The following is a 23,725-nucleotide window of genomic DNA, read 5'->3' as shown; positions in this document are numbered from 1 at the left end:
ATGCTTACTTATGGCACGAAGCACATGGAGCTTTTGGTGGAAAAGCAGAGTGTAAGTGATTATTAGACTATTTCATTAAATGGTGTTTAATAGTTATTACAATAAAAGCTTTTATGATTGGTAGGGGCTGACTCCACCTGCCCAGGAAACTGGGCTCTGCCTGTCGGCAGGATCCAAGCTCCCAGTAAAGGCTGTGGAGAAAAGCAAGGAACTGGTCTTCAGGCAAGTTGTTACAGACCTGCCAGAGGGCTGTCGTGCGATTTAAATCAGGATATGATCAGTAGGAATGACTGAAAATGCCCTGAAGAAAAAAAGTTTCCAATAGGAAATATTGATTTGATGCAGTTTCAGTATTCTTCAGGATGGCGTGAATTTTACTGAAGCTTCCCAGCAGAAACCATGCAGCTGGCAGGGCCCAAACTGAGACCTCCAGCAGCCTGGCGGGCTGGACAGGGCGCTAGCTGGGAAGCACCCATTTGAAAATTGGTCTGAGTTAGTTATTCAGAAAGTTCATGTTTCTAAATAATTTGTTGTGTAGAAATCTTCATGTATCCAGCTTTGCATTCTGGTACAGAATGAAACCATTAAAAATACAAAGGAAATTTTCTGCAGATCATAAACCACACTTCCTATGCCATCCCAGTGATTAAATGAAGTTGTGGCTGAATAAAACGGTGACTTCTAATGGGGTTTCAGAAATAAAGAGGCAAAAATTTTAGAAAGGCACCTCAAATTTACTGAAATACAGCTCCCTCACGTTACTTACTGCAAAAATCAAGCTCTGCTTGCGATTGTAACTCACTGTAATGACTTTACTGACTTGACTTTTGAGCACTTCTACTTTTTAATGGGGACATCTGCCTGAGAAACAGCTGATCCACAGAAACGTCTTCTTTTTATGATACTGTATTCTAAATCAATAGCGGGTTTGTTGCTTGTTGGGTTGTTGGTTTTTTGGGTTTTTTTTGCTTAATGTATTTCAACAAGCAATAAACACGGTGAGCCGGGAAGCCTGACAGCAAGTGAGCCATCAGCAGCGGGCGGTGGCTGCCCGGCCGGGCACGCTGCGGTCCTCATAGCGCGGCCGCGGCACCTGGCGAGGGGCGGCGGGCACCGGCAGCCCGACGGCCGGACCCGACGGCCGGACCCCTCGGCGGGGCGCGGGGGGCGGGGCCTCCCGCTGGGGGCGGGGCGGAGGCGGGGCCGGCCCCGCGGGTGCCGCTGCGGCCGGGGCCGCTCGGTGCCCGGGAGGGAGAGGCGGGGCCGGACGCGCCGCCGCCGTCGTGCAGCCGCCGCCCGTGCGGGGGCAGAGCCCGGGCCGCCGCAGGAATAGGCCGGGCGCTCCCCAGGCTCGGGGAGAGGAGGCTGGTCCCTGCCGCCTCGCCGGAGCTTCCCGCCGGCGCCGAGAGCAGGCTCGGCAGGGTGATGGGTCTCGGCGGGGAGCCCGGCGCCGCGTCCTCGCCTGCGGGCAGCGGGAGCCCCCATCCAGCGCAGGGCAGCTGAATCCCGAGCGGCGGAGCAAAGCGCCGGGACGAGATTTATCGCTTCGTTCCCTGAGACGCCGCTTCCACCGGCGAGCCGCTCTGAGCAGCCGGCTGTGGATTTTACCTTTGCTTCCCCACAAACCAACGTTAGCCGGGCGGCTTCTCGGGAGGGAGCCCCGACCCGGCCCCGCTGTGTGCGATGGATTGAGGCGTGCCCGGCTGCGCCCCCAGCCCGGCCCCCGCCCGCAGCCCACATAGATGCGATGGAAAATCGGGGGCTCTTCTGCACCTTATGTTCCCTGATGTTCAACGCACCTCTGCTCTTCATCGTCACCGGTGAGTGGGAAACTTCTGCCTCCCCCCGCGGGGAGCCGCCGCTCCGGACACAACTTGCTGGCGGGAGGCAGCGGGGCTCCGGGGCGGGGGTGGCCGCCCTGCCCGCCGCGGGGCTCTGGCCGCTTGGCCCCTGCCGGCCGTCGCTCCCGAGTGCCGGCCTCCCCGCCGCTTGTGCCTGTGGAAGCGCTGCCGGCGGGGGCAGGGAGCGCCGCCGGGGCGGGCTGTTGCAGAACAAGGTGGCACTGTTGCGGCCGCAGCTGCCGGCAGCGCGGGCGCGGAGCGGAGCGGAGCGCAGCCCGGGGCAGACCCCGCGCCGGGGCTGGGGGAGGGGGCCGCGCAACACTGGTGCCCCTGTGCCCAGCCGAGGGCTTGCTTGGGAGAACGAGCGGGTTTAAGGCCCGCTTCAAACTTTGCCTGCCCGCTGGAGCCGCGCTCCCCGGCTCGGCCCTGCGCCGGGTGCGCAGTCCTGGATGCTCCGCTTGCGCGGCGGTCACCGGACTGCGGGAAACCCGTGCCCTGGTCAGCGCTTAGCCCTTGAGCTGAAGCAGCTCATTTTACGCTGAAAAGGATTGGTCTTGTCTTTTAATCTCTCCCGTTAACCAGCCCTTGTAACTCTATTTTCCCCTCCCAGCTACCTTTACTGAAGTTCCCAAAGATGTGACTGTTAGGGAGGGAGATGATATTGAGATGCCTTGTGCTTTCCGAGCCAGCGGATCCACCTCTTACTCCTTGGAAATCCAGTGGTGGTACCTTAAAGAACCAGCCAGAGAACTTGCACACGAATTAGCCATCAGTGTCCCCGGCAGCAGGAGCAAGGTAATACGGTGCTACGGAGATTTATCTCTTCATCGAGTGCAACGTGCGCAGCAGAGGGTGATCAGTCCCACAGAGGAGAGCGCTTCCTCTACCCAGTGCCAGCGAGTGGTTGGAAGCGCTGGCATCCCCGGGCCCACCCTGGGATGGAGGAGGACAGGGCACGCACCGTGGGGGACTTCAGGAAAAAAAATCAGCAGTGCTTTAAGGATTGTAAATAAAAAATGATAAATGCCCTGCTGCAAAATCAGCAATGAGCACCTGGGAGAGGCCATCAAAAATAGCTGTAGTGTGAAGTGGGAACAAACAAAAACTAGTGCTTCTGTGGGCAGAGCTAGGAATCACTGTAAAAGATGGGAGAGCCTTTGCTCACTGACAGCAGAGGAAGGCGCAAGGGATAGACCTCTCTATTGGTATGTTAAGTACATATCAATCTGCCTATACAAATGCATATAGTTTCTCAGGGTGCATGTACATATGTCTGTATCTGGAGCTCAGCAAGACATTTTCAGACAGTCAGATGTAGTAATTAAAATGCATGAAGCAAAGTTAAATCTTGCATGTCCTTTCCCCTCCCCCTAGCAAGCTGCCTGGTGTGAGGGTAGGCTCTAGTCTAAATTTTTCATCTGCGTTTCCCCGACGTGAGCTAGTTCATTCTGCAGCGTCCCCCCAGTGCAAGACACCTTTCTGGCGCCAAATGGCGTGGCACAAGGAGGGGGGTAAAGCAGGACTGTCAGGCCATATTGCCCTACTGCGCAGGGCACGTCATAGTCTCCGGCCCCCCCCGGCCCCTGCGCCAACAGGGTGCCCCGTGGCAGCCTCTGTGCCTGTGCCAGCTCCCCTCTCTGTGGCACACTTGTTTTCCTGCAGAGCTCAAATAGAGATGCAAAGCATATAGACACTGAGCTAATGCAATGCCGCCTAGCTGGAGAAAGTGTAAGTCAGTTGTCAGACAGGGAAATAAATCGCTTGGATTTAAATGTCGTCTTTAACCTTATATAAAAACCGTGAGTTGCTTTTACAATAAATGATGACAGGGCATGCCTGGAGAATGATGACCGTCTCCCTGGGAGGCGCATCAGTGAGATCTGAGGCATCACTTAGGTTTACGGTAGTTGGCTGAAGACAAAAAAAATAACCAAGTACAAAACCTGCTGAGTGATACCTGCTCCCAGGATTTTTCAGGACTGAAGCTCTGCCCAGAGCCAGTGCAAGATCCAGCCTGCCCAAGCACTTTTTCACCGCTGTGCTAATACCCCTGGCAAAGCGTCTTCCCTGGTGTTTGTCAGTGTCTGTGAGCAGCGCAGCATGCAACAAGCGTTTCTTTGGCTGCTGTTTGCACCCTTGGTGAAGGCAGTGCTTCTGTGGGCACCACAGGAACTTTACCAGCTGAGCACTGGTTTGCTGCCTTCCCCATCACTAGGGGAGCTCCCCCCTCCAGCCACACACAGGCTGTGTGAATGGCAGGTGGAGAAATTTGTATCTGTGCACGTCCTGTCCTTGCACTGGGGTGGGAATATGAGCATCTTGTTGCTGTGCTGGCACAGCTGAGTCTAATCTCCTTTAATTTTCCTCTTTCAGGTAACGAATAAGGATGCAACCAAAATCAGCGTAAGTGCAGCTCCAGCTGGGTGGTGCACACCCCTCCTCCGGTTCACGTGGGATGTACTGCATGCCCCCTCCTCTCCTGACACACGCACGCAGCTGGTCTCCCCGGCAGCCCCACACCTGCAGCACGGCGGGAGCGTGGCCCATTGCCCCTCCTCGGCGTGTCGTGGCTCGGTTGAAGCGTTGCCATCTGTTGCTGGTTTAGCAGTCACGTCTCATTCCTCGCAGGTGGAGGGGAGGCGATGCCTGCCCTACAGCCCTTCCTTTGCCACGTTTGAAAAGGACTGGGGGCCAGATGAGGAGAGAAATTTGCTTTTTGTTTTTCTCCCAGCCCTCGGCAAACCCCAGTCGCCCGTGGCGACCCTCTCCTCTCCCCAGGTCCTGCCGGGAACCAGTCCTGTTCCCAGCGATGCGGGCTCGGGGTGCCAGCGAGGCAGCGGCGGAGGGCGGCCTGCACCGGGGCTGTGGGGCGGGCACCCCCTCGGGCTCGGCCGGGCGGCACCGCACCGGTGCCCCGGCCTCCTGCCGCCGGGGGGGGGAGGTTGGTGCGGGCTGGTGGCGCCCGGCGCCGCGGCAGCCGCGGGGCTGCAGGGGAGAGGGGCCCGGCCCGCGGTGGCGTGGGGACGGTGGGGAGCAGGGGCTGATGCTGGGCGGCCCCTCGGGACCCCGAAGCGGGGCTTTCACAGCGCGGGGCTGGGCTGAAGTGCCCGGGGTCTGGCGGCGATGGGCTCGGTGTTCCCGACGTGCGCCGGGGGGGGGGGAGCGGGGTCGCCGCGGGGGAGGGGACGGCGGGGTCGGCCCCGGCTGAGGCGGCGCCCCGCGGTGCGCTCTCTTGCAGACGGTCCGCGTCCAGGGCAACGACATCTCGCACCGGCTGCGGCTCTCGGGCGTGCGGCGCCAGGACGAGGGCGTCTACCAGTGCCGCGTGGCGGACTACAGCGACGACGAGACGCAGGAGCACAAGGCCCAGGCGCTGCTGCGCGTCCTCTCCCGCTTCGCGCCGCCCGACGTGCAGGCGGCCGAGGCGGTGTCGCACATCCAGAGCGGCGCGGCCCCGCGGCGCCACGGCCCCGCCGCCCGGCCCACGCCGCAGCCCGGCCCCGGCAAGCGCCCGCCGCCGCCCCCGGCCCCGGGGGGTGCCGGTGCCGCCGCCTCCACCGCCAGCGCCACCGCCTCGGCGGCCGCCGCCGCCGCCTCCTCGGCCTCGCCGCCGCCCGGGCAGGCCGCCATCCTCCGCCAGCAGCACGGTTCAGGTAGGGCGCGGGCGGGGGGCTCCCCTCTCCCCCGGCCGGCCGTGGCTCCCCGGGTCCCGCAGCGCGGGGTAGGGCCGGTACCGCGACACCCCTCTGTCATGGGTGGGACGGTCGCCGGGAGTCTGTGGCTAAACCGTTGCACCCCGGTGGGCAGGCGCGCGCACCCGAGCTACCCCCGGAGAGGGACGCGCGCTGCACCCTGCGGCTCGGGGGTGAGCGCGGTGTGAGGCCGCGGGGATGGCGCCGAGGGCAAGGCTGGGCGCCGCTTCCCTGCCCTGGGTGCGGTGGCGGGCCCCGCGTTCCGACGCTCCCCGCACTTGTCGGAAGCGGTGCTTTGAAGAGCGGCTGCAGCCTCAAGTGAGCGGAACGGCGCAGCTGTTCTGCAGAGAGTTAGGGCCAGTGAGGGGTTACGGGGTCCGTGCGGAGCGGGGTGCGCGTTCGGAAGGGTGATGCCGATGGCTGCGTGACGAGCTCCGCGCCCAAATTACTGGCAGGCCAGGAACTGGAGATACTGCGCTCTGTAGTGGTTTGTAAATGTAAACACGCCGCTAATACTGATTGTCTATCAGTTAATACTTTATTAAGTTCTTAATGGCACAGTAGCACGTTATGGCCAGCTGGAGAAGGCGGTTGTGAACCTGTATTTACACTAACGAGAGCCAAGTCAGGGAGAAAGAACACGGAGTCTTAAATCTCTGTTACAGTGGTGTTTCAAGCTTCAGAGGTGTGGTGTTGCTCTGGCTGGGCTTTAGCTCCCCTGTCAGCCACTGCCACTTGGCTAACGTTAAACAAATGTCCCTGCCAAGAAGGGAAACAATTCTGTGCCACCAACCGTGCAGGGAAAGCCCTGAGCTCCCCTCTCTGATGAGTCTCTTACGCAGGCTCATAATCCTCACACAGGAATGCTGGCACTTCCTTCTGATACCTCTTCACACTTGCAGGGCAAACAACTGCAGGTTTTGGCTCGCAGTAATGGAAATCAGTTGTATGTGGGTCACTGTGACCGGGTGCTTCTTTTATCTGGCTACTACCTTCTACTGTTTTCTGAGTAGTTTAGTTTATTTCTCATGTAGAAATTCACTTGAAAACAGGTTTTACTCCTTATCATTCCTAAAACTAAGCTGGTGGTTCATTGATGTGCAGTGGAAGAGAAAGATAATTCCAGAGGTCTAACTGCGGATGCCTGTGGGCATGTAAAAAAGTTCGGTTTGCTTTTGCGGAGTTCACTGACCACAAGAAATTAAACCAAACACTGTAATGCTCAGGATCTGTTGTTTTCCTCCTGGCAGGGTCTGCTTTCTTCCTAGCAGCCCACATCTGGTGGTTGTTTTCGTGTTTCCCACTCCCCCACGGTGAGAATTCTTACAGTGTTTTCCACGCCGACAAAATAAGTTCAGTTTGGGATTCGCACCACTGTGTGCCCTGCCTGTTGAACCCAGCGCTTATGTGCTGCATGTGAACTAAAAACAAGATGATGAAAGTGCAGTGGGCTCAGTTCCATCTCAACAGATGGATGTGAGCGTGTGCCGCTAAGCAAGCATGTCACATATGTCTGTTAGGGCAAGACCCCCTGCCCAGATCATCTAAACTGCTGTCTGTCCTGATTTTTTACATGTCTGTGGTTTGGGGATGTGGCACTGCTGCATCATTTCTAGGCTGGATTAAATTCTGAAAATAAACTGTAAAGCATTCTGGCCAGCAGTGAAGATAATGGAATGATTTAAATCAGTGAAAAAGGTAGTGGAATGCAGAAAAATATTTCATGGGGATCTCCAGATGGAGACTGATGCTAAGAGGACTACAAAATAGGCTAAACCAAAATTTCCTGCTGTGACATCTCTCCTGTGTACCAGGATGTCTGTGAACAGTGCCACTCCGTGGCAGTTTCCATTCCGGGAGAAAGCTGAAGTGGATGTGGAGAGCATAGGACTCCGGTTCTTGTTCGTAGTACTGACTTAAAAGGTAAAACTTAGCAACTGCTTTTGTCTGCCTACCAGGGAGACAACTAATTTTGTCTTTTGGTATGGTCCTCTGTAAAAATAATGTCTTCTTACTCTGCTTGAATCAAGACCCCCTGAATAAAGGGCTTCTGCTTGGTTTCTTGTAATTGCCATACCTATGGCAGGTTGGAGCTGCCTGTAATTACCTATCAATCAAACATCAGCCACAGCATGGCTCAGGAGATTAGCAGCTGAAAGCTTGGCCCTCGAAATTCCTGATTCGGGTGCCTTCTGGACCAGAACTGTCTGAGGCTGGTTCCCACAAGGTGTGTCTTTGCTTGCTTTTGTGAATCAGGTTGCTGTCCCAGGCCCCATCGTTGGTGTATTTTAGAAAGACTGTCGGAGCCAGGCACTTGGTTTGAAGCAGAGAGAGAGACAGCTTGGTGTAGAGGCAAGAAATGGATTTATCTCCCCTAGATGTGAAGTGTTGCTCCCAGAATGAAGGCACGTGGATAAAATACTAATGTGGAAGCCAGTGTGATGAGGACTTGCAGGGATATTGCCTGCTTTTGTGAAGAAATTGAAGACTAGGGTCTCCAGTGCTGTCACTCGCATTGGCTAAGCACTAAACATTCTCCAGAATATTTTCAAAGAAAATGACATCCTAGAGTTCAGTTTCCTATTTATTTGTATGTTAAAGTGGTGTCTTTAGACCTATTTTAGGTGCAATATTTTTCTCTGCAAAGAATGTAGTCTCTTTATAGGAAATACTGGGTTTTTTCTCTCTTTTTATGTCTGGAAACTAGAAGCCCTGTTTGAAGTCCGCCCTCTCAAGGCAGTGTCGTGGCTGGTTTTCCTCACAGTAGGGCCATCAAATCAAGCTAAATCTTTGTTCACATAGCTGTATGAGACTGCAGGACCTAACCCTGTGTTGCTGTATGAATCTGTATGAATTCAGTATCTGTATGATAGTGTGATACATATGCTTTGTCCTGTTTTGAGCTCTGTAGCACACATACAGATAAGTACTTGCACCAAATCTGTGTGTAATAATTGAATCATCTTAACGTCTTAAGCATGTGTAAGGCTTTTCATTGTACACAGGGATAGTTCCTCTGTATAAATGCAGAAATGTGCTCAAACAATGGATTTGCCGTCAGTGATGAAGAAACACCATCATTTAATACGTTGGAGACCTCTGCCTAAAAGCTGATGGCATGGCACTAGCCACAGTGTCCTGCATGAATTGAGTTCTAATCCTATTTTCCTTGCAATAGAAATCTTCCCAGTATGTTCAGTGTAGTAAGATGGGCCCTCTGTGTGCTTGTATTCCAATAAATGTGATTATAGATCAAATGCTGCTTTCAGATACGTCTGCAGGCTCTCGTTGACTTCACTTGGAGTCCCAGTCATACACCATGGAAAAATGTAATTCTTTACATCTTCTAGTTGAACTGAAACATAAACTTACTAGGATAAATGTGTCTGTTACTGAGATTATCTAAAGAGCATAGAGTCTCATCTGACAAAGCAGGTATAATTAGAAAATCCATAGTTTTGGACACATCCTCTGAAATTTTGGTAGAAATTTGGTGATCAGCATTAGAGTATATAAGGGAATAGTTCCAATGTAACAGAAAGATTTCCCGATATGCCAGAAATATTATCTATTCAAACAGAATTTTATCTGCAATGTTTATGCTACCATGTAAAAACTTTAGTGCTGTGGCCTCACAAGAAGTAAAGAAGCCGCCGGTAAGGCAGGCTGAAGTGGAAACTGAGAGCATGTTCCTTAGGCTGCAAGGAGGCAGATCTGCTGGTTTTAATACAGTCAGAGAAGGAGCTGTTGTCCATATGGTTCTAAATGAAAATAGTATTTAGCTTTCAGTTTAAATACTGGTATGCAAATGGAATCTTCTGCTGTAGGAAAAAAATCGGGGTGAGCAAGTGAAAGAGCGTGTAGAGTGTTAATGTGTTTGGAAGTGTTCCTGGTTGGTACTGGGAAAGTAGGGACGGTACAGGAGCACGTGTGTCTGTCCCCAAAGGTTGGTAGTCTAAATGGATGAGCAGGACAAATGGCAGGGAGAGCGAGGACTGACTTTGCCGAGTGTGTGGCGGCTGTGAAATAAACTATGAAAACTTAATTTCAGATCTCTTAAATTTCAGTCTAGTGCCTTTAGTCATGAAACTAACTTTGTCACCTGATAGGTGAAGTAATAAACAAGGATCTTCATACTGACCTTCTGGGAGGCAAATTGTCTGTATTACAGCCTACCAAACGGTCTTCAAAATGAGTGCCTGTGTATTGGCTCGGGGGCAATTTTTAGTTTAACTTCTGAGCAGAATGTAGATCAGACATTGCAGCTTCCAAATTCCCTTTTATTTGTTTGATCTCTAGCCTCAAAGCTCTGAAGTGAAAGCTTTAAATAAAATAAACAAAGATGGGAGTGTGAAACAAGAAACTGTGCTTCATTATGCTTAGAGTGCTCTAGGAAGGACACAGACTCATGTGTTATGCAGAGATGAAGTGTTCACAGCACGGAAGAAAATAAGTCTTCACTTCACGCCTGTCCCCCTCTCCCCCCCACGAAGCCTTTTATGTCTGAGGCAGAAGGAAGGCTGCTTGTGGGCTGCATGGCCTCAGATGATACCGCACCGGGTCCCAATTCTGCCGTCTCTGTGCGTGTGCAGCTCCCAGCGGCGCTCGCGAGAGCAGTACCTGCACCAAGTCGAGCTGTGGCAACCTGCCTTGAGGCGGGAGGGCGTTGGATCTCCATCGTGCACTAGGAAGCAAAAGGTGTATTTTTTTTTTGCAGCTTAGAGACAGGAAAGTAAATGCACCCGCTGTGGCTGGTTAGAGGGCCTTGTTTGGGGTGGCAGGGGTTGAGTGTGGATAAACTTTGGGTAGGGGGGTGGGTCTAGGGCTCTCCCGGCTTTGTCAGTATTTGAATTACTCTGCGTGCTAGTTTGAGAAACAGCCTGTGGAGCTCATTTATCTTTGGTAGATGAACACCACACAAAATAGCAAGAAGGGAAGGTCTCTGTTGCTCGGCTTAGGCTCCCTACCTTTCCAACTCGGTAGTGTCTGGGTCTCCTTCACTACCCCTGCACTTTTTATGAGACCGTATATGAGCTCCCATTCTGTTGTTATTTGTAGTTAAATGCAGCCTGGGTCACGTCACATTTTCCTTTACATTAAATAAAGTAGCGAGACGGAGACCATAACTGAATTATCAGGCTGACCTCCTAAATGTCACTGGATAATAAACATGCAAAAAGAATTCTCATTAACTACACATCGCTAGCACTTTAATATCTAGGCAAATTAGACTGCTTTGGGGACAAGTGAGGTCAAATATCTTCTTTTGTGTGTGTGTAATATGGATTAATTCTTGAACTGGACAAAAGCACGAATTGCAGTACCCGTGTCACCTCATTACCTAGGGCAGAAACAAGCTGTGCCAGGGTGGGTTTTGTACTGTGGAAATGCAATTTATTTGAGTAACCTCCTTTCAGTGGTTCTTGCTTGTTCCCCAGAGGACAGACAAAACTGTACTAACCTCTTCTGCTAAAGCCTGTGCAGTGTCCTTGAAGAAATCCGAATATTATTTGAACTTCTTTAATATCTTCAAGTTATAGATGAAAAAATGTTTATTAAAAAATATTACTGAATACAGTGAAAGGGGTGTTCCAGGTCTTTCTAACGAATGTGGAAGCTGTACCTCACATTGGTCTAGATTTCTGTATGAGATTGATTCATTAGTGAGTGAAAATTAGAAATTTGTATTAGAAAGGCTTAGTGCTCCCACGTGTCTTTTTGCATGAACAAACAGCATTTTGGGCAGGACTATACGTATACCGCTAGTTCTTTGTGTATGGTTTCAGTAGGTACTTCGCAAAATGGAGTCTTAGTTTGCAGTACCAGCTAACTTACTGTGTGTATTTTACAAGAGGCAGATAATTGTCATGCATTCCCCACCTCTGATCTATATATCTATATATATATATATCTATACTGATACAGCTTTGCTGATGTATAGAAACATGGGAACTCTCGTGGATTATATAGGTCCCTAATACTTTAAATGGCATACTTCGCAGTCATAGCAGAAAGAAATGTCAAGACAATCTTACTGGTACTAGTTTTGAGAAGGATATTAGTAGTAGTGGTCTGTAGTTGGAAAAGCAAACATACAGTACGATCTGACAGGAGACGAATCTTACAGTAGTGCTGTGAAAAAGGTGTGCTTTATGTGACGGAGCCTGACAGGGCCGCGCTGGTAATAAAAGGGGTTTGGTTTGGGTTTTGGTTTAGCTTTGCTAAAGCAGGGAGAATGCTGGCAGGTTCGCTGTTGCTGTTTACTATGTGTTTTTTAAAATTAGATAATGGCAGAGCAGTCCCATATGTCAATAATAACCATTCAAGTAGGTTTGTATTGGAAAAAATGGGGTTGTCATCAGAATGGTATTATTTGTCACAACAGTGGTTAACAACCGAGTATTTTATATTGCTAGGCTGTTATCAGTTGGGAGGCAATTTTATTAGCTGGAAAGAAGAGCAGTCTGGCAGAGCAGAAACTGTGCTCTGTGGAGAAGTCAGTGTGATAGCAGTGTGCAGATCGTTGTGCCGCGGCTGGAGAAGGGAGCTGCGCTAACAGCGCTCACGCAGGATGTCGAGTAGTTGCTGTACTGCCTGGTCTTACCCTGCGTTTGCGTGGTTGTGGCAGAGCATCCTTGTTGTGTGGGCTGGGAGCAGCTGCTAGCTTCGAAATGAGGCAGAGCGCGGTTAGTCCTCTCATGGATGTCGTCTTCTATGTCTGTCATTTTATTGGTCATGTGTAAAATTCACCGAACTGGTATAATTAGGACTAATGTATTACTTTATAATGTTTTAAAATCAGCATTCTAATCTGAATATCTCTCGTGCCAGGGAGCTGGAGATCTCACAGGTAAAGAGGGCGCTGAGGAATGTGCTATGTCCGCAGTTTTTCCAAATAACCCCTTGCTGGCTTATTCAGTAAAGTTCGGCCTCCCTTAGATCTAGGGCATGGCAGTGTCTTTAGTTAGCCAATACCTGGCAGACAGCAATCACTGGAAAGGTTTGGTGGGTCTGTATATTTGTGGGTCAAACCCAAAAGGTCGCTGTTTGTTTACAGCCAAAAGGTGACCCTTTCTGTATGTAAATCATAGGCTCTGCTTTTTTTCAGGCACATGGTCTCAATACAGTCATTTTCCGTGTGCCATCATGTATCCTGCTAATGCGTAGAGCTCTGTTCTTTACGTATGGACAGGATAGGGTTATTTTCAAAAAAAATCCTTAGATAATCTGCACTCAGATCTGCTTAACTTTAGTAATTCTGATTGGAGTGATAATTACAGCTACATTGGTGGCTGGCTTCTAATCCTGATCAAGTCAAAAATACCCTAAAAGACAGTAAAGTGAGAACTGCAATGTCTTGTTCTTTACTTCTGGGTTGCAGATACTTACAGAATGTGAAATTTGTGGGGCTTTTATTGCAAGCCTTTTCCTAAAGTGTTGACTTACAGAATTGTGTGACCGTATCTAGCTTGCCTGCTTTTTGTAACGTGCCTTTTTAGTCCTCCTGCTTATAATGAAAAACTTGAGAATATGGCCCAGACTCACTTCAAAGCTCAGTAACTGAACACCCGCTACCAGTGTTCTTCATTGTCCCATGATTTGGGTAGTTTGAGTTGGGCTTTTTGCTATTTGTTTGTATCAGTGTAATGTGGACTTGCTCACATAGTAGTACCGAAGAAGGATGTGTAGGGCTGGATGCTTATTTACTACCCGAACTACCACTAATGTAGTTGGGCTTTTTTCTATATGTTTTAGTTCAAAATTAATTTTCCACCAAATCGTAGCACTACAAAGAATTTTGTATCTTTCATTATTCAAGTGTTCGAGGAGTGAATTAATGGTGCTTGGTTTTGGTAAGTTGTAGGTCATGGAACTGCAGAAGATTCTGGAAATTAAACAAATCCATAGCTGCATGGTTTGGGTTTCTTTAGTAAGATACTTGGTGAGGAGAAATCTTGCAGATACCAAAGCAGAAATCTGTTTAGGGGAATGTACTACAAAGTAGAGACCAGCTGCAGGTCTCAAAATAGGAAATTTACTGGCTTATTTAAATGCAGAACAATATAAAGTATTTAAGCTGCATGATCTATACAGAGTGAGTGACTCTTTAAGTATTCAGGATATGTCGCTATTCTACACTGACACTGTCTGTAGCAGTGTTTCCTTTTGGAGCTTGTTCAATTAGTGTTGTTATTTTCTTGAAGCATATGCTGGTGTTTTCTTGAAGGTTTTCCTTAATTTCTCCAAGAGTGGATATTTGGAGTGATTGGGTGGTGATTTATTTGGCTGTCTCCTGTGTAGGACAGATCCCAAGAGCATGAATCCACTCAGCTGCTGCTCTGCTGGGCTCTCTGGGGGCACCACCTTCTCTCAGTACAGCAGTTTTCACACAAATATAGCATTTTTCACACAAATATAGCATTTGGAAGAAGCAGGGTGAGGCTTTCAGTAAGACTGCTGACTGCTCTGTACATCTTTGGCTACCACAGAAGGGAAGTGGGGAAACTGGGGGGAAATGTACCAGCTGTTTCCCGTATTGTGTGTCCCTACTTCTTGGAGCTTTAGTGGGAGACGAGTTTTCACCAACCTATTGACAATGAAACTGCTTATTTCTCTGACAACCTAAAAAGTAGAAATATTTTTTATAAAGGTTTTAGTATTTCTTGCTCTCTACCTGATACGCTCTTCCATACATTCATCAAATCCCCTAGTGTAACTATCCCTTTCTGTTTGTTAGTAGCTGTGTTTAATGCAAAAATGGCCGGCCGCGCAGACCTGCAGCCACGGTCGAACTGGATCAGATCAACTGTCCATCTAATCCTGTAGCTTATGTCTAATAATGCCCTTATGATCTAGGAGAAAAAGGGAGGAGCCTCCGTAGAGGATAACTGAGCACTTGACTGATCAGTGTACCATATGCATGGTTGGAAGGGATTGTCAGTCCTAGGATTTCGAGAACAACTTGGCCTTAATGAGTCTCGGTTGCAAGGAGCTCTAATGTGATCAGAAATCCACCTCAGTAATTGTGAGTGCCTTAAGAAACATATGCACAACTCCTCTACCAGTTCCTGCACCTGCCCTGTCTCGCAGGCACTCACACAGGTCGGCTTCTAGCAAAGCAGTGCAGTACTTCAGAAAATCGACACTGCAGGAGGAATTTTATTCTTAGCTTTGTATCAGAACCAGAATTTTCTTTCCTTGCATGACGACAACTCCCTCTCCTTGCCATCCAATTTCTTTGTTTTCTAATCAGTCCGTAACTACGTGATGCATATGACCCATTTTTCACAGAATATGCTAAAACAGGAGCTTCACGGTACTCAAGGGTGGTTAGCCATGTCGTAGTTCTCTTTCTCGGGGTGGGGGTTAAGCATGTCAGTTGAAATGTTCTGGGAGCTAGAAGATACCGCTCAAGAAAACAAGGTTCCGCTGGCCATCTTAGCAGCGCTGTCATGCCTCTATGTGGTGCAATTCCTATGCCTTCCTGCCACCCGCGCTGTGGTTTGCCACTAAACCCACAGTTGTCCTAGATGAGCTTTTTCAGATTTCACATCAAACCTAATCAAAATTAAGAACAACAAAGAATTGGATTTTTCTCAAATACAGATTTATTTTTCTACCTATACTGGAAACGTGCATTGTGGTGCCCTGTTGCAGCCCCTGTAGGGTTACCAAGCCTTTACATTCTGCCTCACCTCTGTGATCAGTCAGGTGAGTTCAGCCCAGCACATGAATAGATCCAGGTATGGGCAGGTTGCATGGGGTCACTTTAGGAGTGCTAAATACTGCAAATGCAAATGGAATCTTATTTGAAATACTGAAACCTGTTGAGTTCCCGGAATTCCAATAAGCATGGAATAAAGTTACTCTTGTTACTTGGTATTTCGGCAGTTCAGTTCTGAACATAGGCCTGAACATCGCAGGGCGTATGGTAAGAGAGCAGGCAGACAAAGAGTGAAACTCAGGTGTATTTGAGAAGACCTAAAATGACACAGTTTTCCAAAACTCTGGCCAGTAAAACTGGTTTCAGTTTCCTGGAGAGTTTGAGGCTACAGCGTGGATGAGGAAAGTGAAATGGCATTTCAAGAAGAAGGGTGTGGAGGGCGGTGCTCACTCAGCTGCATCAGATTTACTCTTCACCTTGCAAACCTCGATGGCATGGAGGAAGTAAGCAGGATCGCTAGCTTGTACCTGCATGGCTGTGTAGAAATAAACACACGTACTGACTTCTGTGAGATATTTTTTTTGAGATGAGTTATAGAAAGCTGTTCCAAAATTCATCAAATCATAAATAAAAATGTGTAGTGGGTTGAAAACTAGTTTTATCATCGTGCCTTCTGGGCAGGTTCAGTGGTAAGCAGATCCCATGCAGTTGCTTATAAATACGTGGGAAGTCACTATTGCCAAAATGAGCAGCACCAAAAGGCAGCTCAGGAGCTGTTTCTGGTTGTGCCTAGGCGTGAGGATCCACAGCCAGCTGAAAGCCAGGAGCAACGGGGCCCATAGTTTAGTATTTTTGCATAGATTTCTATAGTACCGCGTACTATTAACAGGAGCAGCTCACATTAGGTGCCGTGCTGCAGGGTGCAGCTGGGAGAGTTGCTGAAGCTGGCGGAGGCTCTGGATACGCTTCTGCACAGCATCAGGAGAATCAGCACTTGGGGAGGAGTAGCACGTTGAAGGCACCGGTTATGAGCCTCAGTAGCAAAACTGCAGCGTGTGGATTGTGCTGTGAGTATTTAACAGTGGAAGAATGATATGTGCAGCTTGTAAGATCGTGTCGCAGACTGGAGTGATTCTAATGTGGTGTAAGCTTATTAACTCTTCAGTAAGTGTACAGTGTACAGTGACTCTAGTAATGGGTTTTTTTAATTAAAAACTTCTAAGAAGCTCTTAGATTTGAAGTTTGGTAAATTCCCTTCATTTCAGTGGAAGTGCTCCAAATGTACGTCAGGGAGAGAGAATTTGTTTTATCTAGGAGATTATTGCCTGTAATGATCCTTGACCAGCAACCCATATAACACCCTATTTTTTCTATAGATACACGTTTCTCTGAGAATGTCTCAAGCAGTCTGAAGTTTCTGGAGAGACTAAATTAATCTATATGGTCAGTTTGATCCCTCTCCCCTTAATGAAATGCCAGGTTTGAGAGTTTTAATAGAACCTTATTCTGAAAGGAAACAGGCCGAGGGTAACAGGTCACTGCATAAAAGCCAGTACAGAGAAATGTCTCGTGATGCTGCCAGCTGGGGTCACAGCTCCGTCATGAACGGGCAGTCAGATGTAAGGTGTTACCTCATCCTTCAAGGAAAAGAGGCTACTGATGTCTTTCAGCTTTTTATTATATGGGCCACTGCATTTTACCACCATCTCAGAAAGAGACATCAAGGGACTTTTCAGATTCTTTCTCAGAAGAAAAATAGGTAACTGCTGGAAACTGTGGGTTTTGGCCATTGGTTAAATATAGTTTGTAAAAGAATCATCCCATTTTTTCCATGTGTCACAAGTCACTTGGTTGGTTAATGTTTGTTTTCAATTGGATGAACTGCTTTAAGTCAAACTTTGATGAATGCTGGCACAAAACAAGTTATTAAATAGAAAACTACAGTAAAACATTATTATGTTGTAAATCGAAAAGAAGGATGAGTGATACCAGAGAGCAATTCGCCATACCCAAACAGAACAATTTGTTATTGTTCTGCTTAGTGGTAGGCTTTCCCTTTTAGCCATGTGCATATAAATAATTTAAAAGCAAAATCGTAAATCTATGTAGTACAATAACAAAACATCAAATGAATATTCAAAATATAAATGAAGTGTTTTCCTCGTAAGTGTCTGTAGTTTGTAAGTAACCATGTACTTCTGATTTACAGTCCCTGGGTAGAAACACTCTGTTCTCAAATCTGGGTCAGTTGCATGTCCTAGTGGTCAGGACCTTGTTGTATTGTGTTTACATCTACAAATGTAGCAATTTATTAAGTAAAAGTAAAAACTTCCAGTACCGCAGTAAAAGCAGAATTGAGGACACTAAGTCCAGCTTGTCTATCCATACTACCTACAATGGAGAGGGTTCAGGTTAACTAAACATGGAGAAATTACTGGAAATTCTAGTCTGCTTATGCTCAGAGGGAAGAGAATTCTGAAGTTCTTCTACTGCCTGAAGTCCTAGAGGAGATTAACGCTGGATCAGTATGAAAAGAGAAGCTTGTATTTGGTGTTGAGTAAGAATAACTGCTTTCAAATATTTTTTACAAATGTTTTATTTAACTGCTGAGATTCTGAACTCAACGTTCTGCTGTCAAATTAATCAGATGGAGAATGTAGTTAAAAACAACAGTAATTTCTACAAGAGGAAATGACAACAAATTTGGACTGTTGGACTTAATTCACAGTTCTGCAGAGATTTAAACTAAAACTAGTCAATAAAGGTAAAGCTGGTGTAGGAATGACTGTGGTTAGCAGGCACACGGCTGCTGCGTGGGGTTGTGACTAATACTACTTTCCATTCAAAACAGAAGCGATCCTAACCTGGTGGTGTTTGCAGCCCTACGGTTGTAAGAGCGCTTGAGCTACAAGAGCCAGTTTCTCCAGGTTGCGTTCCTCAGCGTTTCCAGGATTCCTCCCTTACAGAAGTGCAGCTTGCTTTTTGAGTGACTCTCCTCCTGTTCGTTGAAAGGCCAAGTTCAGCTCTGGCAGGGAAAAATGGGCTCTTGCTACCCTCAGGTTCGAGCATAACAAATACCCGGGGCCAGATCTTCACCGCGGTGGTGGGCAGGTGTGCAACGGGCACAAATTCAGCACCTGTGAGCGGCGCGCTGCTGCTGGGCTGCCCTTGCCATCCCTGGGCATGGGGGACAGCAGTAGCACGTGGGGGCCGTCCTGGGCTGGCGTTCTTGCAGCTGTGCCGTGTCGCAGCAGTGAGAGCAGCCACCTGACAGCCTGGGAAGGGGGATGTGTGGCTGGCGGTATGGGTCCGCTGGGCCAGTGGGTGCACTTTGTGAATAAGCAGTCTGGCGGCACATCGGCTCGAGACGGGCGGGAGATGGGGCTTTGCTTTCAGCCTTCCCGGTCAGCAAGCTGTTTTCTCTCACTGCTGTAGGCAGGCGTGTTGTTAGGGTTTTATCCTTGCTGGAACTGTAGGATATAATGTATTTGTGAATCGACTGTATATGTTTAAGGGAAGGGGGGACCTGCTGGAGGAGGAGGGCTCTGAGGCTGGGGAATGGCTGTCACAGCCCCGCTTGCACCCAGGCTGCCACAGAGACTGGGAGGTCTGGCAGGGCAGGGCTCCCACTGCGTTCCCCAGCCAAATTGCTTCTCCTGCCCCCAGGTCTCCAGGGGCAGACCCTCCTTGCACCCTGGCTCTGCGGGGCTGGTTCCTGGGGTTGGGAGGGTGAGTTCGAGCTTGTGAGCTCCTGCCTTGCTGCCTCAGAGCAGCGAGAACGTTTGGGGCTGGTGAGTGTCTGTCCTGTTGTGATGGCTGGGAACCTGAGCTTTAGCAGCTGTTGCACACTTTCCTGTACATATTTCTAGTGTCTTTTTCCAAAAAGTTAATCAGTTACTCCGTTAGTTACCTGATTTAATTGTCTTTGTTAATGATTTTTAGCTTTAAAAAGATAAATCCTGTCTTCATCTTAATGCCTTGCTGTTGGTATGTCAGTGGTCCTTAGCCACATGTTTGTGCATGCAAGGATTTAATTAAAACCTTAATAACTAAATAATCTCCACACAGTCTAGGCGGCTGTGGGATAGCACTATGGGGACATTTCTTGAGTTCCTCAATTGCACACCGTATTACTATGAATATTTTTTGACATGGGATAATAACACTTCAGCTTTGCTGGTGAGGTATATATAGATTACGAGGCAGCCTGACCAGCGAGCCCAAGAGCAGTGGTTTACTCGGGAGCTGTTCGAGGTATTTCCTTTGATCATGCTGCAACTGCGAGAGGCTCACATCTCCTGGAGACCAAGACTAAAGCGTTCGCGTTTGAAGTGAGTTGCCTAAATAGAAGTAGCCCGATTCCTTTTTCAGAGATACTGAACACCAGAAACCAGTGGGGTTTTTTAAAGCTTTCATGCTTTGCAGAGTGGCTCTGACACTCACTTTTCTGGGTGGCTGTGGGTTTGGGGGCATCGATTGTTTGTGTCTGTAGGGTGTTCAGCACTGGTGAAGCCTCCTGCTGGGTGCCTCTGTGCACTCCAGCTGCAGGGCAAAGCTCTGGCTGGGCTTGTTTCTGCATTCACCCCTGTGGAAACGTCCCACAGCCACGTGAGACATCAGTCACGGGCGTGCGGCCCCCTGCTGTTGTGTTACAGTGTTGGTGATAACTGCAGATGCTGGTCTGTGTCACAGCTCTGGAAGGGTGTCACCCGTTGGCATTTGGGGCCCAGACAGCTGCTGGTGCGGGCCAGCCCAGCCCTGTTTGCGTGGGCTCGGCGGGGGCCTGGGGTGTGACAGGCAGCAGCCTCTTGTCCTGCAGCAGTGGCGCGGGCTGCGCCGGGACAGCAGAGCTGCTCCGTGGGAAGGGGCTATTCTCACCCTTCCCCGGCAGCAGAGCAGTGCCCTGTTCCAGAGGTGGAGCAGCCCCAGCGCCGTGCTGGGTGTCCTGCGCGCCTGGCAGAGCACGGCCAACGAAGCTCAGCCCCCTGGCTCGGTCCTCCCACACAACGGAGAGGGGGCCAGACCCTGGGGGCACGATCGGTTCCTCCCTTTTTGGTGCACGTAACTAGAAAGCAAAAAACCTGAACGAGTATCTTAGTGTAAGCAGGTGTGAGGCGGGGACAGCCTTGTTAGCTGCAGTACGGACATGGATGCTACTTCTTGCTGTGAGCAAAGGCACCGGTGTCCGCCCCTGCCCAGGGAGAGCTGCATCCTCCTTCTACAGCCCTAAGGTCGCAGGCACATGCCCTCCTGTGAGGGCACGTAAGTAACTACCCCGCAGCCCTGTACCGTGCCTCACAGGCTTACCTCATAGGAGCGGGAGCAGTCTTGTCCTCCCAGGGTTTGGATGAAATGACTGTAACAGATGTGTTCCACATCTGACCTCTGTTTTTCTGTAGCTCCTGTGCACATTTTTAATTTAAAATTCTGCTCTTTCCTATAAAAGGTAAAGAAGATGTCAAGGTCCTGCTGTTCCCATTCCAAATGAAATGGGTTCATGTCCTGTTAATCAAGGAGTACAGCCGCAGCATTTGTCATTTCCCTTTAAAGTAATGGGTGGTTGATACCTGTCATTTCTCAAGAAACTATATACCAGATTAAGATGTATTTATAGAAGTCTCAATTGCTGGTAACTTGGCTGCAGCCAAGTTTAGGCATATCATTAGTAATGCATAATGAAATGACCTAAGTGGAGTTAGATTTGGGTGGGGGGAAGAGAAAGCTATTTGAGTTGGATAGCTTGAGGATGCTGTTTTACTATTAAAATTAAGCTTCTGACCCCTGGCTCTGAAGTGATAAAAATAAATCTTCCTGTATTTCTCCTCTGCATTTATCTTCTCTATTGGAAAAGATAAAGAATAAAATCTCCTCCTCTCCCTTGTCTCTTTCTTTTCTAGGTACAGGACCTATTTATGCTACAGACCCACTCCTATATATGTTCCTGTTAATACTGCATAAGCTTGTACATTTATTAGTAAACCACTGACGGACTACTTCCTCCACTCCTCCTCAGCCAAACAAAAAGGAACCTATTTAAAAACAGAACAAACCCCTGACAAAAAGAAAAAAAAAAAACACTGCAGTTTTAAAGATGGACAGAAAGAGACTGAAAGAAGCATGATAAATTCTGCGTGGGGGGGAAATACATATTTTTGGGGATGCCACAGAAAGTAAACCACATAGAATAATGCATCTAGTTTCCAGACTATGTGTAAAGCCCTGCTCTGTGCATGGCACTTATGATTTCTCTATTTTAATGTTGTTTTTTTTTTCTTTTCTAAACCTTTCCTCTGACTCTTCATTTTGCACGAACTGTTGAGCAGTTATCTTTATGACAATATGTAAAGATGTTGGGTCAAAGCCCTTCCTAAGAAAGGAAATATTTTTAGTAGATTATTGTGTTTAGGTTTTTTGGATTTCCTTTTTCTTTTTTAATTAAATTATTTCTTTTGGAGACATTTTAATTAAAAAGGTACATCTTACCATAATTAATATTCACTGTCAATAATATTTATTTTTAAATGAAGATTGGAAACAAGGTAAGACATTTGTTTATAAACAGTATTGTATATTGCTGAATAACAGTTGAATAAAAAGATTTTGAAATAAAGTTTTTACAGATGTTGTGTCCCTTTCCCTGTGTCCTGAAGCTCCCTGAGAAGGCTTCATGGCTGTGTCGATTTCCTGCCTTGTCACAGCACTGAGAATTGCAGAAAGGTGCATCACAAACAAAGAAAAACTGGTATCAGTTACGTGTTACACACCCCCATGCATTGCAGAGCCCCACAGCGGACTGTGCTGACCAGGCATGAGCTATAGCTGTGTGGTGGCGGTGGCACTGGTTACCTCTGGGCAGCCAGTTGGACACTGGAGTACGCAAGGTAAGTTGCTTTGGTTTCCTCCAGGCCTCTTTGCAAAAAGGCGATTCAAGCAGTGGAAAATGAAAATAAAAATGGATTGACCTGGAACGTTGTATTCCCTAGACCTATTTGTTTAAAATATGTTTGGGTTTTTAAAATGATGTAATTGTGTCACTTGTCTTACCCAGTGAGCCTGCCTTTAATGAAGCAAAAGGCTTTCTTAGAGTAAATACAGCAGTTATTTTTCTGTTGCAGAATACGTGGGTTTTAAGTGAGATAACAGGATGACTTGGTAAAAAGCCACGACCTTCTTTAGCTGAATTTAGTGGCGTACTTTGAGATTTCCTATGTCTGACTGTGGTGCTTACCCTTTCATTTGTGTAGCATTTCAGAAAGGACCTTAATTGTGAAAATGGTAAAGTGACAACTAAGCGCCAGCAGGGCTCTGTCTGTAGAAGCTGTGGAGCAGAAGCAGGACATGCCATTGCCAGAGTCCTCTCCTAGGAGGAGGATAGAAAGGGATTTTCAATTCCTCCCGTGGTCAGAATTCGCTTTTTCTAGAACTATCAGTAATTGTGAGGGAGCTGTGTGTTTCATACATGCAGCTGAATTGTGGTAATAAAAGCCCTCTCGTAGTGGGGCAAACTTACCACGGGGATCCGAAGGTGGCAAAATCTTTTCTTTGTAAGAATGTTCATCCTCTTAATGCCAGCTGTAGTTTCCTGTGGATTGGAGAATACATAATCATCCCAGAAAAAGCAGAACTGCTCTTTGGAAGAACTTGGGGGAGATGGTTGCTGCAAGCCTGTAAAGTGCATCGAAGCGCAAGACACTGAAGTACACAGTCCTCGGCTTCCACAGGTGCACAGGAGGGTGAGTCTTGTAACCTGAAAGGAAAAGACAGATGGAAAAAAAATTTGGATGTTGGACTACACCTAAATTAATACTGGCATTCATGTCTGGGAACTTGTTCAAGGACAATTATTCAAGCAGACGTATGTGTGGAGTCTGTAATGTCATGAAAGCTCTAATCCTTCGAGTAATGGCCGGTCACAAAAGCGAAACCAGCCTGGGTTTGAACTGTGAGTCCTCTGGCGACCTCCTCAGCACTGCTGCTTTTTCTCAAGGGCAGTGAGTATTTGTCAGTGACTCATCTTCCTTCTAAGGGAGAGAACGAAAGAAAATTTTCCACAAGAAGAAAATCTGCTTAAATTTATCTAAAGCAATAGCTGCTGCTTGAAGCAGTGGAGCATAGCTGTCTAGGAGTTTCCGTTTCAACTTCAGCCATACCACAGGATGGTCTCCGTAAACAGATCATCGGCTCTGCTCCAATACTTTTCTTTCAGCGCTTACGGAGTACATTGTAGCTGGAACTGCATACGGTGTGGTTTGCAAAAAAAACACGGGAGGAAATACATCGGCCTCTCGTATTTGTCCTTCCCATTGTATTGTAGCCTGTTACCTGCACGGGCATGTAGCAGTAACTAGAAGTTTTGCGTGCAGTGGCAGGAGTAGAATTATCAAGGTATTTTAGACTTTAATCACATTAAACATGAAAAAATATTAAAACTGCAACTAAAAATAACTTTTTTTATCCTTTCTGAGATCAGAATGAAGTGTGCCATGGTAGGAATAACAATTCTTGTATCCCAAGCCACTATAAAAACT

General features: G+C 48.1%; 1 protein-coding gene and 1 long non-coding RNA gene across 7 annotated transcripts in view; one reads left to right on the top strand and one right to left on the bottom strand.

Moving 5' to 3' along the window:
* The first annotated feature begins 1,220 nt into the window (after positions 1 to 1,220).
* Positions 1,221 to 21,275, top strand: VSTM2B (V-set and transmembrane domain containing 2B). 2 transcript variants are annotated; one of them, XM_040615066.1, is made up of 5 exons: positions 1,223 to 1,820; positions 2,452 to 2,636; positions 4,215 to 4,244; positions 5,080 to 5,494; positions 21,095 to 21,275. In XM_040615066.1, the coding sequence occupies exons 1-5, from the start codon at positions 1,748 to 1,750 to the stop codon at positions 21,181 to 21,183; spliced, it is 792 nt and encodes a 263-aa protein (XP_040471000.1). In that variant the 5' UTR covers positions 1,223 to 1,747; the 3' UTR covers positions 21,184 to 21,275. The 2 variants fall into 2 exon arrangements, with proteins under 2 accessions (XP_040471001.1, XP_040471000.1); XM_040615067.1 differs by lacking the exon at positions 4,215 to 4,244 and having other exon boundaries at positions 1,221 to 1,820.
* Positions 14,390 to 23,725, bottom strand: part of LOC121097776 — a 45,183-nt gene continuing 35,847 nt past the window's right edge. For 4 of the 5 annotated variants that reach the window (XR_005831075.1, XR_005831077.1, XR_005831079.1 and 1 more), the window contains one exon: positions 14,390 to 22,944. This is a non-coding gene — a long non-coding RNA (uncharacterized LOC121097776). The remainder of the gene's footprint in view (positions 22,945 to 23,725) is intronic. The other variant, XR_005831076.1, reaches the window with a different exon arrangement.

The sequence above is a fragment of the Falco naumanni genome, chromosome 15 (genome assembly GCF_017639655.2).
Source record: "Falco naumanni isolate bFalNau1 chromosome 15, bFalNau1.pat, whole genome shotgun sequence".
Taxonomy (NCBI): domain Eukaryota; kingdom Metazoa; phylum Chordata; class Aves; order Falconiformes; family Falconidae; genus Falco; species Falco naumanni.
Note: the sequence above shows the minus strand (reverse complement) of the source record. Positions and strands in the feature narration are given on the sequence as shown.

Excerpts from the sequence above, each read along its gene's own strand:
- VSTM2B (XM_040615066.1), top strand. The coding sequence starts at position 1,748 with ATGGAAAATCGGGGGCTCTTCTGCACCTTATGTTCCCTGATGTTCAAC. Across the intron at positions 4,245-5,079 it reads AGGATGCAACCAAAATCAGC|ACGGTCCGCGTCCAGGGCAA; the intron begins GTAAGTGCAGCT and ends GCTCTCTTGCAG. Across the intron at positions 5,495-21,094 it reads CCGCCAGCAGCACGGTTCAG|GTACAGGACCTATTTATGCT; the intron begins GTAGGGCGCGGG and ends TTTCTTTTCTAG.